Below are 27,560 nucleotides of genomic sequence, written 5' to 3'. Positions count from 1 at the left end.
GTCACAAGCAAAAACTAAACCCACTTTCGAAATTTTCACCCAAAAAAAAAAAAAAAATACACAAGTAAATGCCTATCAAACTCTCTCTTTTCCTTTTGGCTTTCAGTTAAATGCGTGTGGTTCTCTTCAAATCGGTTTCTGGGTCTTTTTCTTTCATTTCTGATCATTTGGGACTAAACCCATCTGGGAATACTGACAAGCAATTATATAATATGATGCTTTCAAATATATAATGGTGCAATGGAACTGTTTGCTATGCAATTGGGTTTGTTCTTTCTTTCTTTTTCTTTTTCTGGGTATTTGTTCATCATCAGTATATCAGCTTGTTTTGCATTGAAATGAGTTAAAAGTTCCAAGCTTTAATTTTGGTTTCATTTTAAACTTACTTCCACTTCTCTTGGTGTTGGTGAGTTTAATGAATCAGCTCATTGTGGGAATGGATTTGAAATGAGCATCAAATTTATAGACTTTTGGACTGGGAACTAAGTTTGGTACTCTGATTTGTAGTTTTAGTCCATCAAACATCTTTTCTTGTGAGCTTCATATTTGAGTTCAATGTAAGTATGGATTTTAAGTGAAGATTGTTCTTATTGTTAAATTTGGTTGAGAATAGTATCAAGATTCGGATTTTGGTTATGCATGGTTCTTGTGCTGACTCATTTGTCTTCTTTTTCTTTGTCATTATTATCTGCAGCTTACCACATCAATATGCTGTGGTTAGTTTGGCTGTTTCTGCCGTCATTAATCCGAGTTTATCTTTATACCATGATGATCTGTTCACTTTCATCATTGTTTAGTTGGGTTTTATAACCTGTCTATTTTATCTGTCTCATTTCTAAGGACTATAGGCTATTGTAGATCCCACCTCTCAACCATTAGGAGATAATGCCTATCAGAATCTATATTCCATTTTGAGTTTTGGAAAACACAACTCTTAAGAGTTGAAAATTCCATCAGTTTATGTGAATCTGAAAAACTGTCTGCATTGGTGCATAACTTCTTGTGTTTAATAGAATCTGCCTGTATATTTTCCAAGTATTCTGATGGAAATTAAAAACTTTCACAATGTAAGCGTTGATATTCGTTTTAATATTTCATAATCATCAATTTTTATAAATCACTGCTTTCAGCATCAGTTTTTATCTGTTTTTCACAAGGGCTGGGCTTGTAAACTCATAATGGAATCAGTTAATGTGTGCCTGATATGCATATGTATCCCAGCAGCTTAAGCTTTTGGCAGCAATGTTTTCCAACATGTTATCAGAGCCTTGTTTGTCTAGAATGTGTTGTGTTCAAATAGTGGGAATCCCCAGACATTCTTTTATTTCAGTGTTTTTTGTTTCCATTGCATTTTAGAGTCTAAGTACAGAAATTATGTGCAGAATCATTTAGAGTTGAAGAAATTAGTTATAATGTAGCAATTATAAATATCAGTATATTATATGGATTTGCAAGAATTTAGAATCAATTAGGATTTTTGAAAATGGGTTTATGTATTATAATTTTTCTTAGTGAATGATCTGTACTCATCAAACCTGCTAGGCTTATACAATGTTGAATAAGATATGACGAGTGCATAAGAGTTCTATTTCTGTTTCCAATTCATTTATAAAGTACAGATTAAAATTGAAAAGGTAGTTATCTAACATATTTTGTTTTACAATTAAGCATATATAATTAGATTTTGTGATCAATTGATGCGTGAATTTGTGGCCTTCAATGCAGAAATTTTTTTTTTATAAAGATGAGTAAGAATTGAGGAAGTGTATTCAGAGAGGTTATCTGGTGGAAGAGGGAAAAATCTTTTGAACTGAGAGGCAAATGGCTTCGATCATGCAGAATGACGAAGACACTGATAATAGAGGTCAAGTGTGGATTTTGGACCAGAAGCTTGATCAGCCCATGGAGGAGGAGGCTAAGAGGCTTAGAAATATGTACAAAGAAAAGGTATGATGCATTACATATTTTGAGATTCTACTTTACTGGGACAAACTGAGATAAAAACTTAAGGTGGAAAGGATAAAGGAAATCAAATTGTGGAAAGGAATTTTATTAAATAAAACATGCATCAATGTGATGAAAACTCTTGTATGCTCTATAATTGAATTGATTGCCCGGCCTGAGTAAAATAAGGAGAATCTGAATATAGTCACATACTGTAGTTCTTTTGTACAACAGAATCACTCTCTTTGCCATTTTTTTTTTCTTTAGAAATTTTCAGCATTAATGATTCTGCAACTTGCATTCCAAAGCCTTGGAGTAGTTTATGGAGATTTGGGCACATCTCCCTTGTATGTTTTCTATAACACATTTCCTGATAAAATTGAAGACCCGGAGGATATAATCGGAGCTTTATCATTGATAATATACTCCCTCAGTCTTGTTCCACTCCTCAAGTACGTTTTTATTGTTTGTAGGGCGAATGACAATGGTCAAGGTAAATTTATCTTTATCTATAAACTTACTTTTTACAATTTTTTAATTCCATGCATGTATGAACCTTAAAAGGTGTTATTTGGTATTATTTTGAACTGCTTGACACAATAAATTTTACTAATTTGTCTAAATCCATTGATACAAACAATTGGATTTAAGGATGCTATTATGAACTTTTTTTTATTGGTAACTTATGCATGAACTCAATGGATTTTGAACCTGCAACCTCACCCTTTGTCCATATACCATACTAATGAAACCAAGATGCTTTAGGTTCTACCTTCTGTGGAGGAATACAAAAAAATACTCCCTTTGCCCTACTATAGATTTTTCAAAGTGGCATGCATCTTAATGAAATATATAAACGTAACTATCTTCAGAATGCTCTTAGGTGGGCAATGGGCACTATTTGTTCGGAATTACCACGGGCTTGCATCTGTCATTTGATTAGGGAATTTAATGAAAGTTATTATGTTGCTTTTGCTTCACTAAAATGCATGCCGTCTACATCCTTTCATCTATTGCGTAATGGAGTATGACTCTTGGTCTCTAATGAACAACTTTGAAGCAACAAAATTCTCTATTCTTTGATATACCTCCTTCAGGACGTGGAGTGTAAATAATGAGTTTATGGTTGGGAAGAATTTCACAAAATGTTAGAGAAAGGGGAAAATGAATATATTGGAAATATTGAACATCTAAATAAAAATATATTTTTTCATTAATATGGAATACTATATCACTTATTCAAACAAGAAAAAAATATAGGGGGAAAAAAAAAAAAACATAAAGAGTACTATATTGATACTGCTGCTCTCTGCCAGACTGCCAATTGAAAAAAAAATCTATGTTTACAGACTGGATTAGTTTTTTACTAAATAATATACGTGCATTTGTGTTTTAGCTCAAGTAGATAAGAAATGGTATCTCTTTTATTGTATGTTGAATGGTTTTAGCAGCATGCATGCTATTGAGTCACCACTAAGTTCCTCAAGCTTATATGCCACAGGTGGAACGTTTGCTCTTTATTCGCTACTCTGCCGACATGCAAACATAATGATTATTCCAAACCAAGATCAGACTGATGAGGAGCTAACAACATATAGCCGTTCCATATTCCCTGAAAAATCATTTGCTGCTAGAACCAAGAGATGGTTGGAGGAAAATGCATTCAAGAAAACTGCACTTCTTGTTCTTGTACTCATTGGCTCTTGCATGGTGATTGGGGATGGCATTCTGACTCCAGCTATATCAGGTATATATACCTTTCATACTTGAGCCCTTTGAACCATTAAATCTATGTATTTATCTTTCTAAGTAGTCTATCAACATATGAACAGATTCCTTTTGATACAAAATGTGTGTTTGCTAGAACCGAACACAGAATGAGATCATGAGAACAGTCAATGATGTCGTTAAGATAATGTTAACCACATGGTTCAAAAATACTGTATCCATGTCCACAGGATGGGAGGAATTGGATTTAAAAGTCTAGTAAGATAATGTTACATTTACCACTGTTGGAGTCAGGTCAGGCTGGTTGTTAGTCAACTTATTTAATTGTTAGTACTTGTGCAGATATCATTTGAATTAGTAAATATTTTGATAGGGGACAAAATTTTTTTAGAAGAGTTCATGGTCTAGGCACCATTTAGAAGCATATTAAAAATACTTATTTTGCTTTTGGAAGCCAAAAATGGGTGGGCCTTCACATGAGCCAATGTGTTGGTGCTAGCCTGTTAGTTAGCTTGATATACATTGCAAGCCTACTTCGTAATAACTTAATCTTTTCCATTAAGATGGTCTCTATCAATGGGGTTTTTTTTTGATCCACTGTAAAAGATCATAATTAGGTTAAGAGGATAGTTTCCTTTGCAGGCTAATGGTGCTTGGTTTTAATAATATCTAGCTCAGGATGAAACTTATCCTACGCATTAAAAGGTATTCACTAATTGAGATACAAAATAAAATAAGTGCTGAGTATGTATTAATCTTAATGTAGTCCATATTTACATTGCTAAGTTCAAAAACCTTTGAACCAAAACCTAAGTATCAAGTCATTTTATGGGTTATTTCCAGTAGCTGAGTATCTATTAATCCTAATAATGCTGGTATCGTCTTCTGTCCATGTCATCTACATATTCTAGATGTGCTAAATTTTGAAAATTTCACCGTTATTATAATTGCAATGGTCTCCTTAAAAGTTGCGTAACCATGAGTTCTGTTGCAGTTCTATCCGCTGTTGGCGGGATAAATGTGGGCCACTCCATGATAAGTAACGGTATCTCTATAGTCCTGAATCAGTGAACTTTTTCTATACTCCCTTATATCTGCAACTCCTTCACTTTTTCACTTTTAATTGTAAGTATAACATTCGCTATTTTTGTGATGCAGATGTAGTTGTGCTTGTAGCTGTTGCTATACTAGTAGGTTTATTTAGCATGCAACACTATGGTACTGATAGAGTTGGTTGGCTATTTGCCCCAGTTGTGCTCATTTGGTTTTTCTTAATTGGAGGTATTGGCATATTCAATATTTGGAGATATGATAGTAGTGTCTTGAAAGCCTTTTCTCCAGTGTATATATATCGTTATTTTAAAAGGGGAGGGAAAGATAGTTGGACATCTCTTGGAGGTATTATGCTTAGTATAACAGGTAAATTTTTATTATGGTAGTTGGTCTATCTGCCTTTCTTTTTTAGGTTTCATGGATATTGCATAAGAAACTGGTGACTAGTGTTCTATTGACTAGTTTTTTACTACCACAGGAACAGAGGCACTTTTCGCTGACCTATCCCATTTTCCAGTTGCATCCATACAGATTGCTTTCACAGTAATTGTATTTCCTTGCCTTCTTCTTGCCTATTCTGGACAAGCAGCATACCTTTTGAAGAACCCAAAATGTGTGGGGGGTGCATTTTATCATTCTATTCCAGGTTTGTTCTTCGATCTTTGCATCTGTAATTTTTAACATGAATGCTGGTATTCATGTTCATGTTGCAAAGCTCATTAAATGATTGGGAAGTAGTCTTCCTGAAAGCTTTGCAGATGCCTTTCCACATATCTTGTGAATGGTTTCTAAAAAGCAGCTTTTTTTAATGCTTCAGTTGTTGATTATAAGAGAGAACTTGGGTTTCAGTAGTAAAGAACATTCTACAATAATTTATTGATTTGAAAATCATCAGGATGACTAAATCAGTTGCTAATGTTTCCAGAATAGGATAGTTGGAGAAAGTGTTCCTTGTTCAAAACATGGCAGCTCATTTTGCTGTTCTAGAGTCAGACAGAATGTTGTAGGAACTTCACAATCATTGTGAAACATCCATTAATAGTTGGAAATGATTGCAGGTATAGGGTTAATATAATGTTAAGTCAGTAAGTTTTAGGCAATTCGTAAAATTTGTTCTTAGAATTTTCAAGCTAGTCCATCCATGTGGCTAGGGGTTGTCCCAGAATGCTGATTATTCATTATTCTGCAGATAAAATATATTGGCCAGTGTTTCTTGTTGCAACTGCAGCTGCCGTTGTTGCAAGTCAGGCCACCATTTCTGCGACTTTTTCATTAGTTAAGCAGGCCCTTGCACTTGGCTGCTTCCCAAGAGTGAAAGTTATACATACCTCAAAGAAGTTCCGCAACCAGATATATATTCCTGATATTAATTGGATCCTTATGATTCTCTGCATTGCGGTGACAGCTGGATTCAAAAATCAAACCCAAATTGGAAATGCTTCTGGTAAGTTTATGCTCTGTTGAATAATAGCTTATAGAAAATAATTGAAAATATTACCTCATTTTGAGACTCTTTTTCTATTCAGATCTGATCATCTACTTGCACACCATTATAGAAAATCTCATGCGAGTAATTTAGTCTTATTCTACCTGGAAATTCTTGTTCTATTTTTGTCTATTCTTGAATTTAAGTTATCTATTTTTGTCTAAATAAAGATTGCTTCAGTAACATTTATTTCACAACAGGCACAGCAGTTGTGATAGTCATGCTGGTAACCACATTGCTTATAACTCTAATCATGATATTGGTATGGCGCTGCCATTGGACAATTGTGCTGATCTTCACTGGCTTGTCACTGGTTGTGGAGTGTACTTACTTTTCTGCTGTACTACTGAAGGTCAATCAAGGTGGTTGGGTTCCTCTTGTGATTGCAGCAGCCTTTTTCATCATCATGTATGCTTGGCATTATGGTACAGCAAAACGATATGAGTTTGAGGTGCACAGTAAGGTTTCAATGGCATGGATTCTTGGGCTTGGCCCCAGTTTAGGACTTGTTCGAGTCCCCGGGATAGGACTTGTGTACACTGAGCTAGCAAGTGGAGTACCTAACATCTTTTCCCACTTCATCACCAACTTACCCGCAATTCACTCCGTTCTTGTGTTTGTCTGTGTGAAGTACCTTCCTGTTCACATGGTCCCAGAAGAAGAGAGATTCCTAGTAAAGCGGATTGGACCCAAGAATTTTCACATGTTCCGTTGTGTTGCAAGATACGGCTATCAAGACCTACATAAGAAAGATCATCAGTTTGAAAAAAAGCTCTTTGATAACCTGCTCCTGTTTGTTCGGTTTGAGTCCTTGATGGAAGGGTCTTCAGACTCAGAATTGTCTAGTTTAGACGGTGAGGAAATTGATCAGTCTGGCAACATCCTCTTTAACAATAATGGCAATACATGTCACCCCAATGCAGGTAACACGGTTTCATCAGAGGACTCAATTGTGATCGTTAATTCTTCATTGCTTGCAAACAATACCATCAGGTCATACAGCCAAGCAAGCTGCCAGATTGAGACTGATGAGTTAGAATTCTTGACTGCCTGTAGAGATGTCGGGGTTGTGCACATCCTAGGGAACACAGTAGTGAAAGCTACGAGGGATTCAGGGTTGTACAAGAGGATAGCCGTCGATTACATATATGCATTTCTTCGGAAGGTATGCAGGGAAAATAGTGTGATATTCAATGTTCCACAGGAGAGTCTATTGAATGTTGGGCAGATAATATATGTATGATGCGCCGGTTCTAGCCATATTCAATGTAATTTGTTGATGCTAAAATCACCTGTCATCACTACCTTTAGCAAGGAGTAACATTGCTCACAACAGTGTCAACTTTGATATTACTAATGGATATGGTTTAAAGCTTACAGTGAGGACAAGGAAGTGTTAAATAAAAAAACTAAATAATCTTATAGTTTTGAATGAAACTAATAAGAATAACTGCCCATCTCTAATGTCGGCTGTCTTTATTTTTATTTTTTGGGGGTCCTGACATATAATATACCATTAATAAAAATTGGATTTAAGAAATCATGATTGTGCCAAATAGCTCTCTTTGTCGCAAGGGACTACTTGACCTTTATTAAAGATTTTTTGAAAATTACTTAATTTCCTAGTTTGGGATGGTTTCAAATTAAGCTGCAAATATTAAAGAGGTTTAATTATAACCTTGAAAATTTTAAATCGTGCACCCTTAACAAGACAAAATTACCTAAAAGCAATAGAAATTCATATTAGGTACTAAACCTATCTTTTTTTATAATTAAGGATTTAACTCTAGACATAATCATTAGAAATATCAAAGAATGCTAGTCAAGTTCTTCATTAGAAATTTCAGAGTGCTAATTGAGTTATAAAACTTTTGCCAATACTAAACTTATCTTTACACAAAGAATGAGGATTATGCAACTAATAATGATTAGACCTTTAGTTATGAGCAAAATTTGATACATTTCTTAGGTGTTGTACTGTAGGTTCTCCAATAAAATTCAATTACGTGATTACATTGACCCATAAACCACATGGTTGATTTAGTTGTTTTTTACATAAATGTGCTGCATTGATTAACCCGTGCACATAGCAAAATCAACCCTGGGATTTACAGTTTCACTGATTAAGAATGAATATTATTTACTGTATATATCTGCACCAAGGCATTATACAAAGAAAACCTGCCCAACGTTCAAAAGACACTCATGAGGTACATTGAAAATGACACTGTTCTCCCTGCATATTTTCCTAAGGAATGCATATATATAATCAATGGCTATCTTCCTGTAGAACTTTGAGTCCCTCCTTGCTCTCACCACTGTATTCCCCAGTATGTGAACCACCCCAGCATCTCTACAGCAATTCAAAAATTCTAACTCGTCAATCTCGGTCTGTGCACTTCCCTGACCGGATGAACTTACAGTATTGTTTACATTTAATGGAGATTTAACCGGAACAATTGAGTCCACGGACGACATAGTAGGGTCCATGTTGGAAGAGCAAGAGTTGCCGTTGTTATCTAACAAGCCATCTCTTGACTGCTGGGTTAATTGACCATAAAGACTATACTCATCAGAGTCTGAACACCCTTCCATCATGGACTCAAGCCGGACAAACAAGAAGAGGCTATCAAAGAGCTTCTTCTCAAAATCATCGTCTTTCTTATGGAGGTCTTTATAGCCGTATCTAGCTACACAACGGAACATGTGAAAATTCTTGGGTCCAATCCGCTTTACAAGAAATCTCTCATCTTCCGGGACTGTGTAGACAGGAAGGTACTTCACACAGACAAAGATGACAACAGAGTGGATGGCAGGCAGGTTTGTAATGAAGTGGGAGAAGATGTGAGGAACACCACTTGCTAGCTCAGTGTAAACGAGTCCAATTCCAGGAACACGAACGAGTCCTAAACTGGGGCCAAGCCCAAGAACCCATGCCATTGAAACCTTACTATGCATCTCAAACTCATATCGTTTCACAGTACCATAATGCCAAACATACATGACGAGAAGAAAGGCTGCTGCGATTACAAGGGGAACCCACCCACCTTGATCAACCTTGAAGAGTACAGCGAAAAGGTAAGTGCACTCAACAAGCAGCGATAAGGAAGTGAAGATCAGGACAAGGATCCAGTGGCAGCGCCACACCAATAACATGATTAGAACCATGAGCAATGTGGTTACCAACATAACTATTACAACTGCTGTTCCTGTCATAACACAATATTACACAATTAAGTGAACACTTCATTTTTATTTATTTTTTGAAAAAAAAAAAGAAAAAATCTTCAAATGTGAGTATAAGTCACAGGCAAAATGTCCTTCGATGCACACCATCAATATGAGCTAAGTTAGCAATGATTTGACCCTACAATAGCATGCCAGCTCTCTGGAAAATAACCACCAATTACCATTATGTCAAGAGATTGAAGGAGGGTTGCGATAGGTTAACAGCCAATGTAAAACTTTTTTCACATCTTATGGCCCACAGACCATGTGTCTGCACAGGCAGCACAGCTATCTGGCATGTTCAGCCATAAAAATCATTTGATATGAATAATTTAAGGGGAGTTATAACTAAGTGAAACATGTCTAATTTACATATAGAAACAGTGTACAAAAACAAAAGATGTTTAAATTGAAAAATTAATGGAATGTTCCAAACAACTTAGTAATTAGTAGGGATAAGTGAGTACCGTCAAGAATTATCCCATGTGTTTATCTTGACTGGGCGAAGTATTTGAAACTTTGAACACTATTAAGGATTACAAGAACCAGATATTTTAACATAATTAAAATATGACTTGATATTATAAACTCAATTATAAAAAAATTCAAGAAATTTAAAAGGAATTTCAAGAATAATCCAATATGCATTCGTCATTAAACTTAAAATTTTTGGTTCTTTTATTTTTACTATTTATTTTATTATTCAATTTTAATCATATTATTGATTTTTTTTAGTTTAAATATAATTCTTGATTAAGTCGTACATTACATGAGCATAATAATAGTGATATAATGTTTTGTCTTACAAAATCATCCATTTAACTACAGCCTTAAGTTGACCAATATAGGGTCAAAGGCACAAAATCGCTCTTTTTTCTTGCTCTTCCATTTTCCGTCTCTTTGTTAATGCTTTCTATCCTTGTTAGACTTAGTTAGCACCATTTCTCCACATATAAACAGTATGGCAGCTTGGAAAATTCCCAAGGTCAATCAGGCAAGCAACAGTTGCAAAACTCTCTCGCAAGTTATAACCAAAAGTTTGAATAAATCTTTACAGCTTAAAAAGGAGGGAAAGTTTTCAAATTAAAGTGGAACCAATAATTAAAAACTTGGAATTGTGCAGCTTATCCACAGCAATTTGGTTTGGGGTTTGTTAAGGAATCATAATTTGACTCCCTACAACCATTCTAAAAATAGGCCCGTGGGGCGTGATGTCAAATGTTATAAAAGATTTGAGTGTCTTCCTTATCACCAATTGGTTTTGAGCATGAATGGTACAGCTCATGGTTTGACAAATAATATCAGAGCCAATGTCATAGGTTCGGGTCGCAGGAGTGCAATTGTGAGGAAGGGATTGTTGGGGGAGACCACAATTCGACTCTCTACAACCACTCTAAAAACAGGCCCACGGGGTGTGATGTCAAATGCTATAAAATATTTGAGTGTGTCTTCCTCATCACCAACTGATTTTGAGGTGAAATGACACAGCTCATGGTCCGACAGAGTTCCCTAGCAGCCCCTGATTCTGGAGGTTATAAACAATATTATAGGAAGGAAGAAAGAAATTTGTATACCCTATTGTGTCCTTAACTTGTATATCTATGCATATATAAATCAACTTCTATGTTCAGGTAGGATTATTTATGTAAAACCTTGGTGTATATATATATATTAATGCTAATACTGCATTGTGATATTTCCTAGCAGACAATAAAGCAGAATGAAAGAAGATGGATCAAAAAAATTCAGAACATCATGCTAAAGATTAGCTTACCATAAGCATTTCCAATTTGGCTTTGATTTTTGAAGCCAGCAGTCACAGCAATGCAAAGAATCATAAGGATCCAATTAATATCTGGAACATATATCTGGCCAAGGAACTTTTTTGATGTATGTACAACCTTGACTCTTGGAAAACAGCCAAGTGCAAGAGCCTGCTTAATTATTGAAAATGTTGCGGATATAGTTGCCTGACTCGCAACTATAGCTGCTGCAGTTGCAACAAGAAATACTGGCCAATATATGCTTTCTGCAGAATAAAATTAAATTAGTATCTATGAGAAACCCTTTCTGTACTAAAAAATGAATTCACATCATAGAAATGTTTAAGAAACAGTTGTCACATTAAACAATTAATCCATGTCATTCAAACACCTGAGAAGACAAGGCTACAATGAGAAGAGCACTGCCCTAAGCTCCTTCTTTAGGATCTTAAAACTTTTTTGCAGTTAATATGAACACACCACATCCACATCTTTAGTAGCTTAAATTTGATCTAACTGACAAAGATGTAGCCCCAAGAAATTTTTATTCACTTAATTAAGCCAAAGATGGGGTGACATTTTTCAAGAGATTCAACACAGTCAAACAGCTGAGGATAAAAACATTGAACAGTTTGTGTAAACTACTAATGAGGTGGACAAATTTTGAGGATTTTATTCTGAAGTACAACCCTATCCAATATTTGGTTTAATCACATACATTCTGAAATTCAAACTTAGAAACATCATCATCTTGTGATTTTCCCTTGCATTTTATGCAATTTATTTAGTGAAATGTTTGTTAATAACAAAGACCAAAATTTGTCCCATAACAATTTGTTCACTCAATGAATGTCCCATTCTACTTTTCAAATTCCAAAATTATTCTATTGATCCTAGAAATACAAAATATGTTTTGAACATGCACCACTTTCTCACTCTGAAGTCCCAAGTTACTCCTTTTTTCTTACAAATTTCAAGATCACTTTCTAGATCATGTATAAAGAAGTACATTCTTGATGTGCATGGCTTATTTCCTTGGAGGAAATTGATGGCAAATCTCTTCCTAATCAATAATCATCTTAGGATGGTCTAAAGAATGGGGAATACAGTTAAATTCAATGGACTACACATGCACATGTATAAAAAGATGCTATATTGCTATGCAATCAAATCTTGACCAATAACTCTAATTTGAAATTTCAGACATCTAAGGAACATAACAAGCTTTGAGCTCCTGAAATATTCCATTCCTTTATTTTTGGAAGAATTCCTAAAACCTTTCATGCAAATAGGCTTCCTACCTTTTAACAATGTATATATGCTTACATCTTTATCATGATTATTTCTTTTACAAATTCAGAGAGAAGATGATTTGTCACTTCAGTTATTTTATACATTTAGGAGTTATTTACATCATTTTAGATGTATAACAAAATCCTATTACAATGTAAATATTACTTTAGGGTGAAACCAATATGACAATTCCCCTAACTCCATTTTGCTCCTAAGTCTGACCATACTAGCCAATTATTTTTTGGGTTAGTTTTCTGTTTTGGTTTAGGGGCAAACCAAAAATGTGTAGGTTTATGCCACTATACCTTCTTTATTTTCCTCTCTCTTCTCAGTAAACTGAAAGTAGTAACAGTTTCCCCATTGCTTGCTTTACACACTACATAACTTTCAAGTTGAGAGTCAACTTTTTTCTTCTATATAATTCTTTTATGTAGATATATAAATATTTTGGTAGGTATACTTTCTTTATGCTGTCAAAGCCAAAACAGCACACCAAATTGCTCTGGTACTTTAACATCCATTCCAACGGACATACTAAAGTGTTGAGTACTGGTTTTGATAAGCTTGGTCCTACAAAGACTGCTTTATTGACATAATGAATTTTGACAAAATAAAAGAAAAATGACATTAATCAGATGAATTTAATTTTAACTAATAGCCTGTAAATGTGAAACTGAAACAGGTCAACTGTGAAAAATAAAGTTTTGCATCTGTAATTATATGCATTCTTAGAGTTAGCCACTGGCACTAAGCTCAAGTTGCACAAGGGGCCCAAAGAGACTCTTAGGTTCAAAATACCCTCCCCACTCTCTCTTATAAAATGAAGAGAGAAAGAGAGGGGGAGAGAGAGAGAGAGAGATTCTTTCATTGATGTGATAACATCAAGCCTTTTTCTTAGGTTATGTTCAAGATTCAAAGAAATTGACACAATGAAAGTAGGCAAAATTATTTACCTCCAGATAAAAAGTTATATTTAGTTTAACATGCATATAGCCTAACTATATCATGAATTAGTCACCACAGGAAAGAAGAGCTATTGGCCAAATTTTAAATTAACCATTCCAAGAATTGTTTAAAAAATAATTTTGACTGTTTTCCCTTTAACAATTATTCAAGTGCTGTTTCTTGCATCACAGAGGTATACTTTCAGTACAGAATAAAGATTAGAACAAACCTGGAATAGAACGATAAAAGGCATCAGCAACATTCGTTTGATTATTCATAATGAAGGCAGCTTGTCCCGCATAGGCTAAAAGAAGGCAAGGAAAGACAACTACGGTGAAAGCAAGTTGGATGGCAGAAACGGGAAAATGGGATAAGTCTGCAAAAAGTGCCTCTGTACCTGTAACAAGCCTTATGCAGCCTCAGCATCCAAAATCAACATGTGTGTGTGTGTGTGTGTGTGTGTTTGTACGAAAAACCTTAAATGGATTAAATACAAAAGGCGAATTAATTTAAATAATAGAAAGTTCACCTGTTATACTAAGCAAAATACCTCCGAGGGAGGTCCAACCATCTTTTCCTCTCCTTTTAAAATACCGGAAGATATGCACAGGTGAAAAAGCTTTCAGAACACTACTTTCATATTTCCATATGTTGTATATGCCGATACCTCCAATTAAGAGAAACCAAAGCAGAACAATAGGTGCAAAGAGCCAACCAACTCTATCTGTACCATAGTGTTGCATGCTAAACAATCCTACTAATATTATAACGGCAATGATCACAACCACTTCTGTACCAAATAAAAAAAAGTGACTGTTAAAGACTTAGAATTTTTTATATATAAAATAAAATATATTTTCAGAGAAATGCAGGATAATGTTTAGTTGCAGGAGTGACATAATACCATTGCTCATATGGGGGTGTTCTACCTGGATTCCGCCAACAGCCGATAGAACTGTAAAGATATATTATGGTTAAGCATCTTAAATGACTTTCAAGAAAGAAATTACTCAAGCAAATAAGAATGACACTATTAGCATTATAATTACAGTGAAATTTTCCAAAATATGGCCTTTAGATATCTAGTATAAGTTATTGAAATGTGCTCAATGTGAGCAAAACATAAGGAAAGAACTAAGAGCAGGGATTAGCAAATGCTAAATCACTTGAATAACCCCATAAAGAGAATTTCCGACCAGCAGTGAGGTATCAAACTAGCTCTTCCGAATTGAACAGAGTTGATATAATGCATCATACATAAAATTGCCACCTCTAGCATTATCTAAAGTCAAAATAGTCAAAATAATCATATATAGCAGGAATGTTGTATATTTTATTACAGTTGAACTATTGTGAATTTGGGATCCATATGCAGCCTCACTTGTTACATCATGCATAAATTACAATTTAATCAACTGTGTTCAACCATATTTATTATTTTTATTCTATATAATTACCACAATAACCAAAGTAAAAACAAAGTCCATGGTTTGAGTTTTATTGTTGGAAAAAACATTATGCTGCAGGACGGACCCAAGAGGGGGCCCAAAGGGGCCTGGACCCCCTCCAAAATCATCAGCCCAACCCAACCCAATCCAGCCCAAACCCATGTAAATCCTCAGCCCAAAACATAACAAATTTTATTAAAAAAATATAACAAAAAAATTAACAAAATAAAGACCAATGTTGTTTTGTCTTTTGTCTTTGTTGGTAGACAAATGCATCTTAATGTATTAAGAAACAATGATTTTTCGTATTTTTCTTGGTTGATAGCTTGTTAATACTATATGGATGCTTATTTGGAGGTTTTTTTTTTTGCTTTTACTCCATCTCTCCCTAGCTTGAAATCATAGGTTTGTCCTTAATTATGCTCATGATATAGTGTGATATTCCCATGAAACAAAGAGGACCATTGATTTCTTCCGGGAGTTGAGTGATAATCAAGATAGTCATGTGCATTATTTCAGTCACTACTTGCATATCTCATTCAATGGTTTGTTTCAACATGCATGTGCTAATAATTAATAAAAGTTTCACCTGGAGACAAACAGACTAAAACACAAATATGTAGATAATTCCAGCCTGAAGGAAGGTATACCTGAAATAGCTGGAGTTAAAATCCCATCCCCAATCACCATGCAAGTGCCAACAAGGACAAGAATAAGAAGTGCATTCTTCCTCAATGCATATCTCTCCAACCACCTCTTAGTTTTTGCAGCAAATGATCGTTCATGGAAAGTAGAACGAACATATGTTGTTAGCTCCTCATCTGTTCGGTGTTGGTTAGGTATAGTGTTTATTTTTGCATGTCGACAAAGCAATGAATAAAGAGCAAATGTTCCACCTTCACCACAAAGAGGATGAGTTTAGAAAACTTATACCTAATCAGCATGAAAAATGTGAACAATACCATGTTGCAACAGACAACTACAGGTAGCATGCAGTTAAAATCAATGAAAGCAAAGTAAAGGATTTTATAAAAAAATTCCTGTTTAATATTTTCAAACAAAACAGGATACAAGTGTTAAAACACATTTCATATTCCACTCAAATTACATCTACAAATGTTCCATCAAATAATCAGTTTGATTTTCTTACAGAGCTCCCATCACAAAACAGGAATTTATCCGGTGTTTTAGAGAAAGAAATAAACTTAAAGAAACATACTACAGTCAGTTCAACTTAGTGTAAAGGTAGTAAGAAAACACAAAAAAGAGAATAAGTAATAAATAAGTTACAAAGTTAGACATAAAGCAGCATCATTGGTATAGCACTCTATTTAATAAAAGTATATTTTTATATTTTCTCTCCAATATCAACACTTGTGATCTATTTATTTTCGCACAGCAAAGGATGTCACTAAATTCTTGTCAGCCAGAAATTCAGTTTACATTATTGAAGCCCTTAAAGAGAGAAGATTTCTTTAACATTTTGAAGTGGCCATAAGAAGATAAAAAGCTAATTCTTAACTAAGAAATGAATTTTTATTTTTTTTTATTTTTTATTATTATTATTTTTTTATTCCTGCCATGCACAGTTCTTGCATATATGCCAGCATACATTATGCATGTTAAACATAACATCTTAAACATAGATATCTTCCCAATTTAAGTAATATGGGGCATGGAGTGACTAAATAAAACTTGCCACCAGTCCCAAAGGAAACAAGAAACAGTCATTGTCATAAATATTCTTTCCATTGATGTGTCGCATACAAAACAATTGAAATAGGGGCATAACACTATCCATCATATCTATTATTGGATTAGACGCAATGGTAGATAACTATCCAGAATATGGTCAAATTGTAGTACTAATCATTCTTTTTATGCTATTAACAAATGCCTAAATAAAAAATTCAATGAAGAAAATAGATATGGTGAGACTAGATTACCTTGACCATTGTCATTTGCTCTACACACAACGAAAACATACTTGAGGAGTGGAATAAGAGTAAGTGAGTATATAATTAAGGAAAGGGCTCCAACCACATCTTCAGGATCATCAACTTTTCCGGTTGGAAATGTATTGTAGAAAACATACAACGGAGAAGTGCCCAAGTCTCCATAAACCACTCCAAGACTCTGGAATGCAAGCCGCAGAAGCAATAGTGCAGAGAATTTCTGAATGCATCAAAAATTTTATCAGAAAATGAAATGAATATCGAATACTGACAACTAAAATATCCTCCAATTCAATTAACTTACTCCAGACCATACTTGGTAATTGATTTAGTCCTAATTTTGGGGTTGGCTATGGATTCTCAACAAATTTGTTACATTCAATCATATGTATTCTTTTCGACCATTCTATTCATCTGAAATCATAAACTCTGTTACTTCCCTAATAGACATGTCCTTTTTTTTCCCTACTTTTACCAATGTTATTATTGGTCTTCCTCTAACCTTTTACATTCCACCAACTTGAATCAACTTACTCTTTCTATTTGGTGCATTAATCATTCTCCTCTTAACATAACCAAACCATCTCAAGCAACTGGTCCTCATCTTTTAATCAATAGGGGTCACCCCTACTTTAAGTGAATATTATTTATAGCATCCTACAATGAGAGTCATTACAACCGAAAGCCTAATTAACAGTCACCCTATTTATTTAGCTTACCAAATTAACAGACACTAGTCGTGCAAGCCTAAATTCAGTAATAATATCTATACACTAATTCTACGTTTTTTTTTTTTTCTGGCATCTTAAGACAAAGATCATAATCAACTGGAGCATAAATATTCAATAAATCCAAGGTCTTTCCAATTAAAATCTAAGTTGGATTGATGAATTGACATTTAAACATTTCACACCAGCAAGATATACTGCCATTGACAAGTAGTAGTTTCCATCCTACTTTAACAAGTTACAAGTAACTATGTGAGAGAAAATCTTCAAGACAAAGTTGCATGTACCTTTTCTCTGTACATATTTTTAAGCCTTCCTGCCTCTTCATCCATAGGCTGATCAAGCTTTTGATCCAACACCCACATACTACCTTTGTCGTTTTCAGTATCTTCATCAATCTCCACTCTTGAATCCATTGAAACTTAGTTCAAATGATTCTGCTGCTCTTTCCAGGTATTCTCAAACCAGAACAGACCCAAAATCCTCAAACCAAACCAATCAGCAATAGCAGGAAATGACTGAGACCCAAAATCTCAACTTTGATCTTCACTTACAATCCATGCTCAATCCAAGTAAGAATTGGACCCACCAAAATAATCTGAAAAACCCAAAACTGAAAATTAAACTAATTACCCAATTTAGAACTATGTAACTCTGAACCAACAAAAGACAATTCAAAACCTATTATTAAAAATTGACAACAACTCTGGAAGACCCAGATTGACCCTCAGAAATTGACGGCAAAGACAAGCTGAAAATGATCAAAAAAGAATTAAGCTTGATACTTCAATTCAATTTTAATGTCATGAAAGCTGAAATATACCAGAAATGAACACAAACCCAAGAAAAATCCAGAAATCCAATTGAGAATAGAGCAACTTAAGAACAACTTACATGCAAAACACATAAAAGGAAAAACAGTTAAAGCACCAGAACCAAAGATTGGATCTTTAACTAAAGCCCACTAAGACAAACTTAAAAAGAACTAAAAATAATATACTTTATACTTCAATTCAATGTAGAGAAGAAAGCTAATACATACCCCCCAAAAAAAAAAGAATAAAACTCAGAGAGCCAAATGAGGATAGAACAGCTCAGGCACACCTCAGAAAGAATCAACACCAAATAGAAAACTGACAAAGAACTCAGTATTTATTGCTCTTGTCACTGGAATTCCCAGGTGGGGTCAACTTAAGAAGAGACTCAGTCTCAGCCACAGGAACACAAAGCCCATCAAAAATCTCACACACACAACCCTTTTACCAAAACACAGAGATGAACAAAACCAAGTCGGTTTCCTCAGCTAATACAAATGCTCTGTAAACAGAACAGAACAAAACAGAGTACTATATATAAGTGCAGGCTGCTCCTTTTGGCTGTTTGTTTAGTGTTTACTTACCAAGGAAGCAGAAGTTTCACTTACAAAGAGTTAAACGCAAAGACATTCAAGTAATCTCTGGCTAGAGAGAGAGAGAGTTTGAGAAGAAGTTGGTTTTGATTGTAATTCTTATTAGGTACACGTTTATGACAGTGACGGGTCTTTTCTGTTGTTGCTGAGCAAAGAAAATGAGAACACATAGTGAAAAAACATTTTAACTTTTTTATATTATTATTTTCAATTATTTTGCTTTTGACATGATCTGATATAAATAATAAAATAGCGGTACAAGATTATTATTTACTCCCAATAATTATCTGGGGAAGGCCTTAGTTGTCAGTTTAATAATGTAAGTTTGTCAATTTACTTGGAGGGCCCTACTAATACTGATTGGTTGTCTTTTGTCTAATCTAGTGGAACTTAACTTGCTCTCTGTAGCCCTCATAAATATCTCTCTTTTAGTTTTTTGTGTACTTACTTTTCCGGTTTTCCCAGTAATCTGGAAGGAATGCAGCATCAGTAACACTGCACCCACACGTAACAAGTTTTTATCGGTTCTAATTTAAATTTATAACACAGATCAAATTATTTTATTTTATCCGTCATTTACAATGTATCAGTTATCACTTCAATAGTTTTAAATATTTTGTGGGGATCACACTATAAGAGAGAATGATGTGTATATTTAATTGTACACATGTGGAGATCACATTATAAAAGAGAATGATGCATATATTTAATGCATTAGATTACCATAGGGTTTGGAAGGGTAAAGTTTAGTCCAATACTTAGGTGCATTGGACTTGACACGATGTGAATGTGTCATAGATTTTAGACACTTATACACATTGTATAAGGTCAAATGCATTACCGTGTATCCAAGTTAGAAGGTTTTTTTTTTTATATTTTTTTATTTAATTTTTTAATGCACAAAATTCCATGTAATTTCTCTATGAAATTAACACTTAACTCTTGTATTATTGTTTTATATGTAAATTGTTAATTGAGTAACACTTTAGTTAAGTCATTTTTTCGAGTTTACACTCAAAACAACAATTTTTAAAATAACTTATCAAAATGCTTAATGTGGTTTTAAAAATAGAAAATGCATATTTTCACATTTATACCAAACACTTATCTGTAGTTTTTAAAATGGTGTTTTCAAAACGCACATTTTAAAAACGCTAGTTTTTAAAACACACATTTTGAAACAGCTTATTCAAACAGGCCCATTATCACCTTGGAGGTTTTTTAGCATAAAGAAAACCATGTTGCAGTATTTTATTTGATGTGAGTTCTAAATATAAACACTTGCCATCACATTAGCAATTCACTGTTTATTTTCAGGAATGTTTAATAGGTCTATACCATTAAATAATATCACAAAGAAGCCACTAGTTTGGTTGATGGAAATAGAGATGAATGGAATGAAATGGAAACAAAGAGGAATGGAATGGAATGGAAACAGAGGAATTTTTAAAGAAGATTATTTTTTAAGGGGGAAAATTGTTGTTTAGCTTTAATTTTGTAATAATGTAGTCAAACAGCCCCCTTTTCAAATTATATAGCAAAATAGCATTGTTTTGGAACTCTATATTGTTGATGTCGAGTTTTTATTGGACTAATGTCAAGTTTTATGCATATTTTTAAGTGTTTGTGTAAAAGTTTCAAAAAAATTGAAGTGACGAAATACGCATAATGTTGAATTCCAAAACAGAGGGTATTTTGCTATATAGTTTGAAAAGAGGTTTGTTTGGCTATGTAGTTCAAAAATTAAGGCTAAACAGCCATTTCCTCCTTTTTTATGCCATTGTTTGGGAGTTTAATGTAAGGGTTTCATTACTTACCCTCATAAGCTCATTTTTCAATCCTTCCAAATTTGGGAATGAAATATGTTTTAATTAAATATTACTAAAGTTCCACTAAAACCCTCTTCTTCTTAAAGGTCTACACCCCTGATTTTAATTAAAGAAAGAGTATAATTTTATTATTTTTATAAAATAAATTCTCTCCATTCTTTTTCATTACTCCTAAACAATCACCACGCACCTTTGATGTGGTGGTCACTCCATAAGTATAAGTGCTTATGGGGTGTAAGGGGTAAGGGTTAGGGTTCAAGTCTTTACGAGGGAACTTCACACACATATACGCTTAGATTAGGTTAGAGTAGAAATTCTATCTTGTACAAAAAATTAAAAATTAAAAAAAAAAAAAAAAAACTCCTAAACAATGTTAGTTTTCATTTTATTCATTTCCTTTCAACATACACACAAAAGAAGAGAATATTTAATTTAATTCAATTATTTTATGTTCTTTCAATTCCATTCTTTTATAAACTCCCATCTTACATTCAAAATTTCATAAAGCTTCATGTTTCAGAAGAAATGGAATGGAATTTGTCTCACATATACTTTCTTCTTCTATTTTTTGCTAACATGGTTTGTTGTGTTTTTTTTTTTTTTTTTTGCCAACATGGCAATTGGAGTTTGTCAAATTATTCACTCTCATAGGAGAAGTCTTCCCCTCTCATAGGAATGTGGGTCCCACCATGAATCCCACACAAGGGCCCACACTAGAGGACACTGAAGACTGACACCTCGTGTAAGAGTGAATAATTAGTTGGGCATTGTGGTTCTTTGCTTCTTCTTCTTCTTCTTCTTCTCTTTTTTTTTTTTTTTTTTTTTTTTTTTTTTTTTTTTTTTTTTTTTTTTTTTTTTTTTTTTTTTTTGTCACCTTTATTTTATACCTTCTAAAGACTCAAGATTTAAGACATTGAGAGTACTGTTTTTAAATTTTCCTATTAATGATTTTGATATTTATTCCATAGCCCATACCCTGATACCCATATATTTGCTTTCTATGCTACCCATTTGGGATTGTAGGAGTGTCTTTTATTGTAAGATAGTTACGTTTATTGAAGTGGCCGGGGAAAGTCTTATAATTGAGTGTATTATTGAAAAGTGACCTTTACTGATTTATGACATAAGAGAAGATTTGGCGAAGCAGGAACATGGTTATCTTCAATGGAAGGGGATAAAACAAAAATCCTACTACTGCTACTTTTGTGTTTGCTAAATGACTATTGGATGCATTATATATTTCAAATTAAAATATTGACATAGATATCCTAAGCATATCAGATTTTAGATTGCCAACATCACTTCCTATAAATAAAACTAATAAGCTGATCATAAATTAACTTATTAGCAACAAGTGGTCCATCTATTCTTATATTGAAATGCCGATTTCATATTCAAAAATTAACTTAATTTTCAAGGTCCAATTTGATTAAATAATTCCCTCATATTTAACTATTCAACATTCAAACCATTATTGTCAATATATGTAGTTCCCCCCCCCCCCCCTTTTTTAAACAATTTTAAAATAGAGAAGAGTATGGGTGAGAATACTGTGATCCAATGATGACCTTTTTTTTTTTTTTTGAGAGAGAGAGAAATGATCCAATGGCCTATTATTGAGGTAATTAACATGTTTTGAATAAATTTATTTTCCAATACCCAGAAAATATTAAATTTTGAATAAAGGTTTCAAATCTCATTGCTCAATTGAGAAAACAGAAAAAAAAAAAAAAAATTTGCATTCTATTATCATATAGTATATCATCTATTACATTATCTTTTTCTCTTTTTCCAAAATGGAGCTGGGTCATCCTCTCTTTTATTTCCTTCTTATGCTACCCAACACGGAGGAAAAGATAAGAGTGTCTTTATGGTTTGATAATCTATGTCCTTCTCCTTTTTTAGACAACATAATCTTTTTTTTAGAGAGTTTCAACCTATGGTGTCTGCTTCTGATGATAGTTCTTTATCATCAGACCAAGACACCAATTAGTTTTTGGTGTAGGTGGTGATTGAACTTCAGATCTCTTATACAACCATCAGAGGCTTTACTAGTTGAGTTAACTAGAACCCACTTTAAACAACATAATCTATGTTGATTTTTTAATGGAGAGGTCTTTTGCCTTAACTTTTATTGTTTACTCTGTCAACATTGAGTTAGTGTTGGCTAATTTAAATGACAAAATTTCATTTGTAATGATAGTTTCAATTTATTCATTTTCAATGATATTTGTATTTGTTTGGTGTAATTAAGGATCAAGTCTAATAAAAAAAGTTGTTCAATATGCAAGTCTAGAGAATTTCGATCGAGCCAGCTTCATCTCGGTTGAGTGAAATTAGCAAGTTTAAAAATCAGTTGCAATAGAAACTTTGGCCTGATGTTTGCCTCTCTTTCAACCGAGTGAACTCTTAAGTGAGGTAACCAAATTTGTTTTTCATGGAACTTTATGGCCGCCCATCCCTGCCTGATTTGTTCGCCCTATAAGAACGAAAATAAAACCCTAATAATCTAGAAGAGAAAGATTACACACGTTTCACAAGAGAAAACCTTCCACGAGCCATCTAGTCTTTCACCCTCGCTCTCTAATTGAACTATAGGAAAGGTTTCTCTTCAAACTCATCCTCTATATATTTTTATTGAATGTAAATTTTGAAAATCTAACCATTAGATTGCATGTTCTTATTATATTTCTCCATTATTGTAAAATTTTAAGAAAATCAAAGTTTAATATCATTAAACAAATGTTTAAATTTCAAGTTTTTATGGTCTAACATATGCATATAAAATAAGTTTATTAATTAAATAGTAAATAACATTTGATTTGAGTAAAATTTTATATGCGTGTTAAAAACATAAAGAACGTACAATTCAACAATTAGACTTTCAAAATTTATATATAATAAAAATATATATGAGAAGTTTGAAAAGTTTCTCTATTATAAAAATCTCCAAATAGTCTTGGAGTAATCAAGAGATTGGTTTTACAGTTGGCAATTGACTTGCAGTGTTGTTTTTTTTTTGTGAAGACGTGGGCTCAGTCAACAGTTGCAACAAGAACGAACAAATCAGATACAATGTCTATTACATATACTGGAATTCTTGTAAGTTAGATTAATTATATCGCATTTTCTTTATAGTGGATTTGACAGCCTAGGTTATAAGCTCTAAAATATTTTTCATGATTGGGTTTTCATTTTGTGATAAATTCCTTGCCTCTTTTGTGTGATTGATGATTTGTTGTTTTATCCATGTAGTACTATACTCGGTAAATTATCTATTTGGACTTTTTATTGCAAATTTAAAATTTGTAGTATGCCCATGCATAGGAGTCTGAACAACGTATTTTCATGCTCTCTCGACCTTTACGGCCAAAGGCATCAGACAAAGAAAGAAAAAAAAGAAAAAGAAAAAAGAAAAACAACTTTATGCCCAGAGAAAGTTACGTAAGAAAGTTGTGTGAAGTAGGGAAATGATTTTCTTTATCCTTTCATTTCTCAGGAATTTAAGGTTCAAAATACCCTCCCCAATCCCCACTCTCTCTCTTTAGAGAGAGATGTTAAATAACATTCCATGGAGAAAATGGGCAAATGTCTTTTTCCAAAAAAAAAAAATTCAGCATTTTGTCCCATTTTCCAAACTAATTAAGAACATACTAATTTTTTGAAACTCGATTTTCTCAAAATCGAGTTATTAAAAAAAAAAAAATTTCTAAAGCCCTATAGTGGCGTTTTAAAGAGCTTATAGTGGTGTTTTGTAACTCAATCTTCATGAAATTCAGTTACATGCAATTTTTTTTTTCTTTTTTTTACCTATAACTCGAGTTACAAAATGCCACTATAGGTTCTTAAAACGTCATTATAGGCTCTTTAAAAACGTCACTATAGGACTTAACTCGATTTTAAGAAAATTGATTTTCAAAAGAGGGGTATTTCCCTAATTAGTTTGAAAAAAATGACAAAATACTGGATTGTTTTTTAAAAAGGGCAAAGGCCAATTTTTTCCAACATTTCATTATAACAAAATTTTACATGTGTTTTAAAAATATAAAGAACATGTAATTCAATAATTAGATTTTCAAAATTTACATCCAATAAAAATATATATAAAGAGTTTGAAAGGTTTCTCAATAATAAAAATCTTCAAGTAGTCTTGGAGTAATCAAGAGATTGGTTTTACAGTTGGCAATTGACTTATGGTGTTAGATTATTGTGAAGAGAGGGGTCAATCAACAGTTGCAACAAGGACAAACAACTTAGATACAATGACTATTACATGTATTGGAATTCCTTATATCACATTTTCTTTATAGTGGATTTGCCAACCTAGATCAATTCCTTGTCTCTTATGTGTGCTTGGTCTTGTGATTGATGATTTATTGTTTAATCCATGTAGCACTGTATATAGTCGGTAAATTAACTACTTGGACTTTTTATTGCAAATTAATAAAATTGATAGTAAGCCATGCATAGAAGTCTAAACAACATATTTTCATATTCTCTCAAACTTTATGTCCAAAAGTCATCAAAATTCCCATTTCTTAGGAATTTAGGGTTCAAAATTCCCTCCCCACTCTCTCTCTTTAAAGAGAAAGAGAGAGCAGAGAGAGATGTTTCAAAAGCACAAATTATTTTTATTATTATTATTGTTATTACGTACAAAGAAGTAATTTAACTTTTTCTATTGTTCTCTCTTGAACATTACCACCTTAATTAATCGAAATGTTCAAATTGCTGTGAAAATATATTATCGTATTCCACAATGGGTACGTTGACTTATCAATATTGAGAGGAGGGTCTCATAAAAAAAAAAAACTGCCCTATTATAGTTTATATTTTCTTAAATCTTCAGATATTTAAGGAGACAAATGAAATTATAGACCATGCACTATAATGGAGGTATCATCTACCTTATTGTTGACTTAATTATTTTTTATAGCATAATTACCTAATGAACATGACATTAGGAATCTAACCTACGTGTTTTCCTTTAATAAGAGGAATAAAAATAATTAAGTATGTATCTGCGAAGGTTCAATTATTTTGATTTAAATATTGGATTTTTTTTTCAGCCAAAAAAATCAATTCCAACCTGAACAAAGTCAATGAGTTTAGTGATACAAAAAATTTCATAAAAAAAATTCACAATTGTTGAGATATCAAGTTGTTAATGGTAAATAAAATTGTGGTGTTAATGTTGGTCCTAGAGAAGAACTGATAAAAAATAGCCAACTCAATTTTTTTTTTTAAATTATTAAAATTGTTGTGTTGTGGCATTACTTGAACAAATTTTTTGCTAAAAAAATCTAGTATCACAAACTATTATGCAACTTTTTTTGTCATAGTTGTGATGTAGTAGAATATGAGTGATGAAGAAAAAATGATAGGTCTAGTGGTCTACCTATAAATGATGAACAAGAACAACCACTTATAATTGGTAGCCAAAAATTGTGGGATAGTTTGAGTTCTTTTTCAGTTTTTGCTCGGCCCTTTCTTTTTCATCTCAGTTAATTCTTGTGCTGGACTGGTCTGATGTTTGAATCGATGAAATCCTCTTCTTTTATTCTTTTTCTTCCTCTTTGGCTTCGGTTTCACCACCAGTCCACTGCCTTTTTTGTTTTCCCAAGAGGTTTTATTTTCCCTAACATTTGCATTTTAAGCTTTTGTCAAAAGGTGTCAAACACTCAAATGGGTTTCTCTTTTTTTGTATTTTTTCCAATGGTGTTCATTTCTCCACAATTTTTTTTTCTCGCCTTAATTTATTTACTTTTGTCATACTTATTAATTAAGGATGGTGGTGAGGTAAACACGCTATTTGTGCAATATATTGAGTTAGAGATATGAGTTTGCAAATTTTTTGAAAGCTCTTAAATATAACAGATTGCAATTTGTAATTTAGTACATAAAAAATATACAGAACATTTCTCCCAAATTTGAAAACCTATTTCAAATGTCTAAGACTGTTTGGATGTCCAATGAGATAGAATATTCAACATTGCTTTTAATGTTTAATTTTTTATATTAAAATTTGAGAATCTTAGCCAATTGTTTTTTTTTTTTTTTTCTTCATACAGAGTATATGAATTCTAGGTCTCTGTATCCATGTATAACGACTTCTAAAATATGCCTTATATATGACTAGGGTTGTGAAAAAAGAAACTCTAATAAAATAATACAACATTGGCCGAATTTCAAATCTGAAAATTCTGAAATCGTAATTCTTAATAAATTAAGCTTGTATCGAGCTTCTTCATTTAACCTTGATAGTAGTATCTGTCGAGTTTCTGTCAAGACTTAATGAAACAGCTTTTCTTCACTTGTATCTTAGATCAATATTCATGACTTTAAAGATACCACTTGATATGTTTGAGTAACATACTTCTTGATACATTAAGCCTAACTTAGATCTACCAATTTAAAAGTAAAGTACGTTTTGTCAAAGAATTAGTCAATTACATAGAAAATATAACCCTAACAGTAACTCTAGCATTATTCATAAAACAATAAATTTTATTAACAACTTTTAATATTTCTCATGAAAGTAGTGTCAAAACTTTCCTATTATGGTTTATTAACAATTGGTTTAAGATACTACCGCGCACTTGTGGTGCAGAAGTATAAGTGCTTGTGGGGTGTGGGGAGTAAGGGTCGGGATTCAAGATTTTAAAAGGGGGTTTCACACACATATATATTTAGATTAAACTAGAATGGAATTTCTATCTTGTATTAAAAAAAAAAAAAAAAAAAAAAAAAAA

General features: G+C 33.0%; 2 protein-coding genes across 10 annotated transcripts; one reads left to right on the top strand and one right to left on the bottom strand.

Annotated features, from left to right (window-relative positions):
* Positions 1–70: 70 nt before the first annotated feature.
* On the top strand, positions 71–7,594 carry LOC112007566 (potassium transporter 10). Of its 4 annotated transcripts, none has more exons than XM_024039927.2 (9): positions 71–265; positions 1,840–1,947; positions 2,212–2,437; positions 3,446–3,691; positions 4,667–4,717; positions 4,831–5,091; positions 5,204–5,371; positions 5,915–6,169; positions 6,412–7,594. In XM_024039927.2, the coding sequence occupies exons 1-9, from the start codon at positions 233–235 to the stop codon at positions 7,452–7,454; spliced, it is 2,391 nt and encodes a 796-aa protein (XP_023895695.1). In that variant the 5' UTR covers positions 71–232; the 3' UTR covers positions 7,455–7,594. The 4 variants fall into 4 exon arrangements, with proteins under 4 accessions (XP_023895695.1, XP_023895696.1, XP_065638027.1 ...); XM_024039928.2 differs by having other exon boundaries at positions 1,726–1,947; XM_065781955.1 differs by lacking the exon at positions 71–265 and having other exon boundaries at positions 613–1,954.
* Positions 7,595–8,298: 704 nt separating this feature from the next.
* Positions 8,299–19,100, bottom strand: LOC112007556 (potassium transporter 11). Of its 6 annotated transcripts, none has more exons than XM_024039908.2 (9): positions 18,971–19,100; positions 17,859–18,169; positions 16,835–17,063; positions 15,539–15,784; positions 14,345–14,395; positions 13,970–14,230; positions 13,670–13,837; positions 11,214–11,468; positions 8,299–9,420 (listed from the first exon to the last, which is right to left on the bottom strand). In XM_024039908.2, exons 2-9 carry the CDS (start codon positions 17,985–17,987, stop codon positions 8,378–8,380), a joined length of 2,382 nt encoding a protein of 793 aa, XP_023895676.1. In that variant the 5' UTR covers positions 17,988–18,169; positions 18,971–19,100; the 3' UTR covers positions 8,299–8,377. The 6 variants fall into 6 exon arrangements, with proteins under 6 accessions (XP_023895676.1, XP_023895680.1, XP_023895675.1 ...); XM_024039912.2 differs by having other exon boundaries at positions 18,995–19,075; XM_024039907.2 differs by lacking the exon at positions 18,971–19,100 and adding an exon at positions 18,614–18,964.
* Between the last annotated feature and the right edge of the window lie 8,460 nt (positions 19,101–27,560).

Source organism: Quercus suber, unplaced genomic scaffold (assembly GCF_002906115.3).
Source record: "Quercus suber isolate HL8 unplaced genomic scaffold, Cork oak 2.0 scaffold_285, whole genome shotgun sequence".
Taxonomy (NCBI): domain Eukaryota; kingdom Viridiplantae; phylum Streptophyta; class Magnoliopsida; order Fagales; family Fagaceae; genus Quercus; species Quercus suber.
Note: the sequence above shows the minus strand (reverse complement) of the source record. Positions and strands in the feature narration are given on the sequence as shown.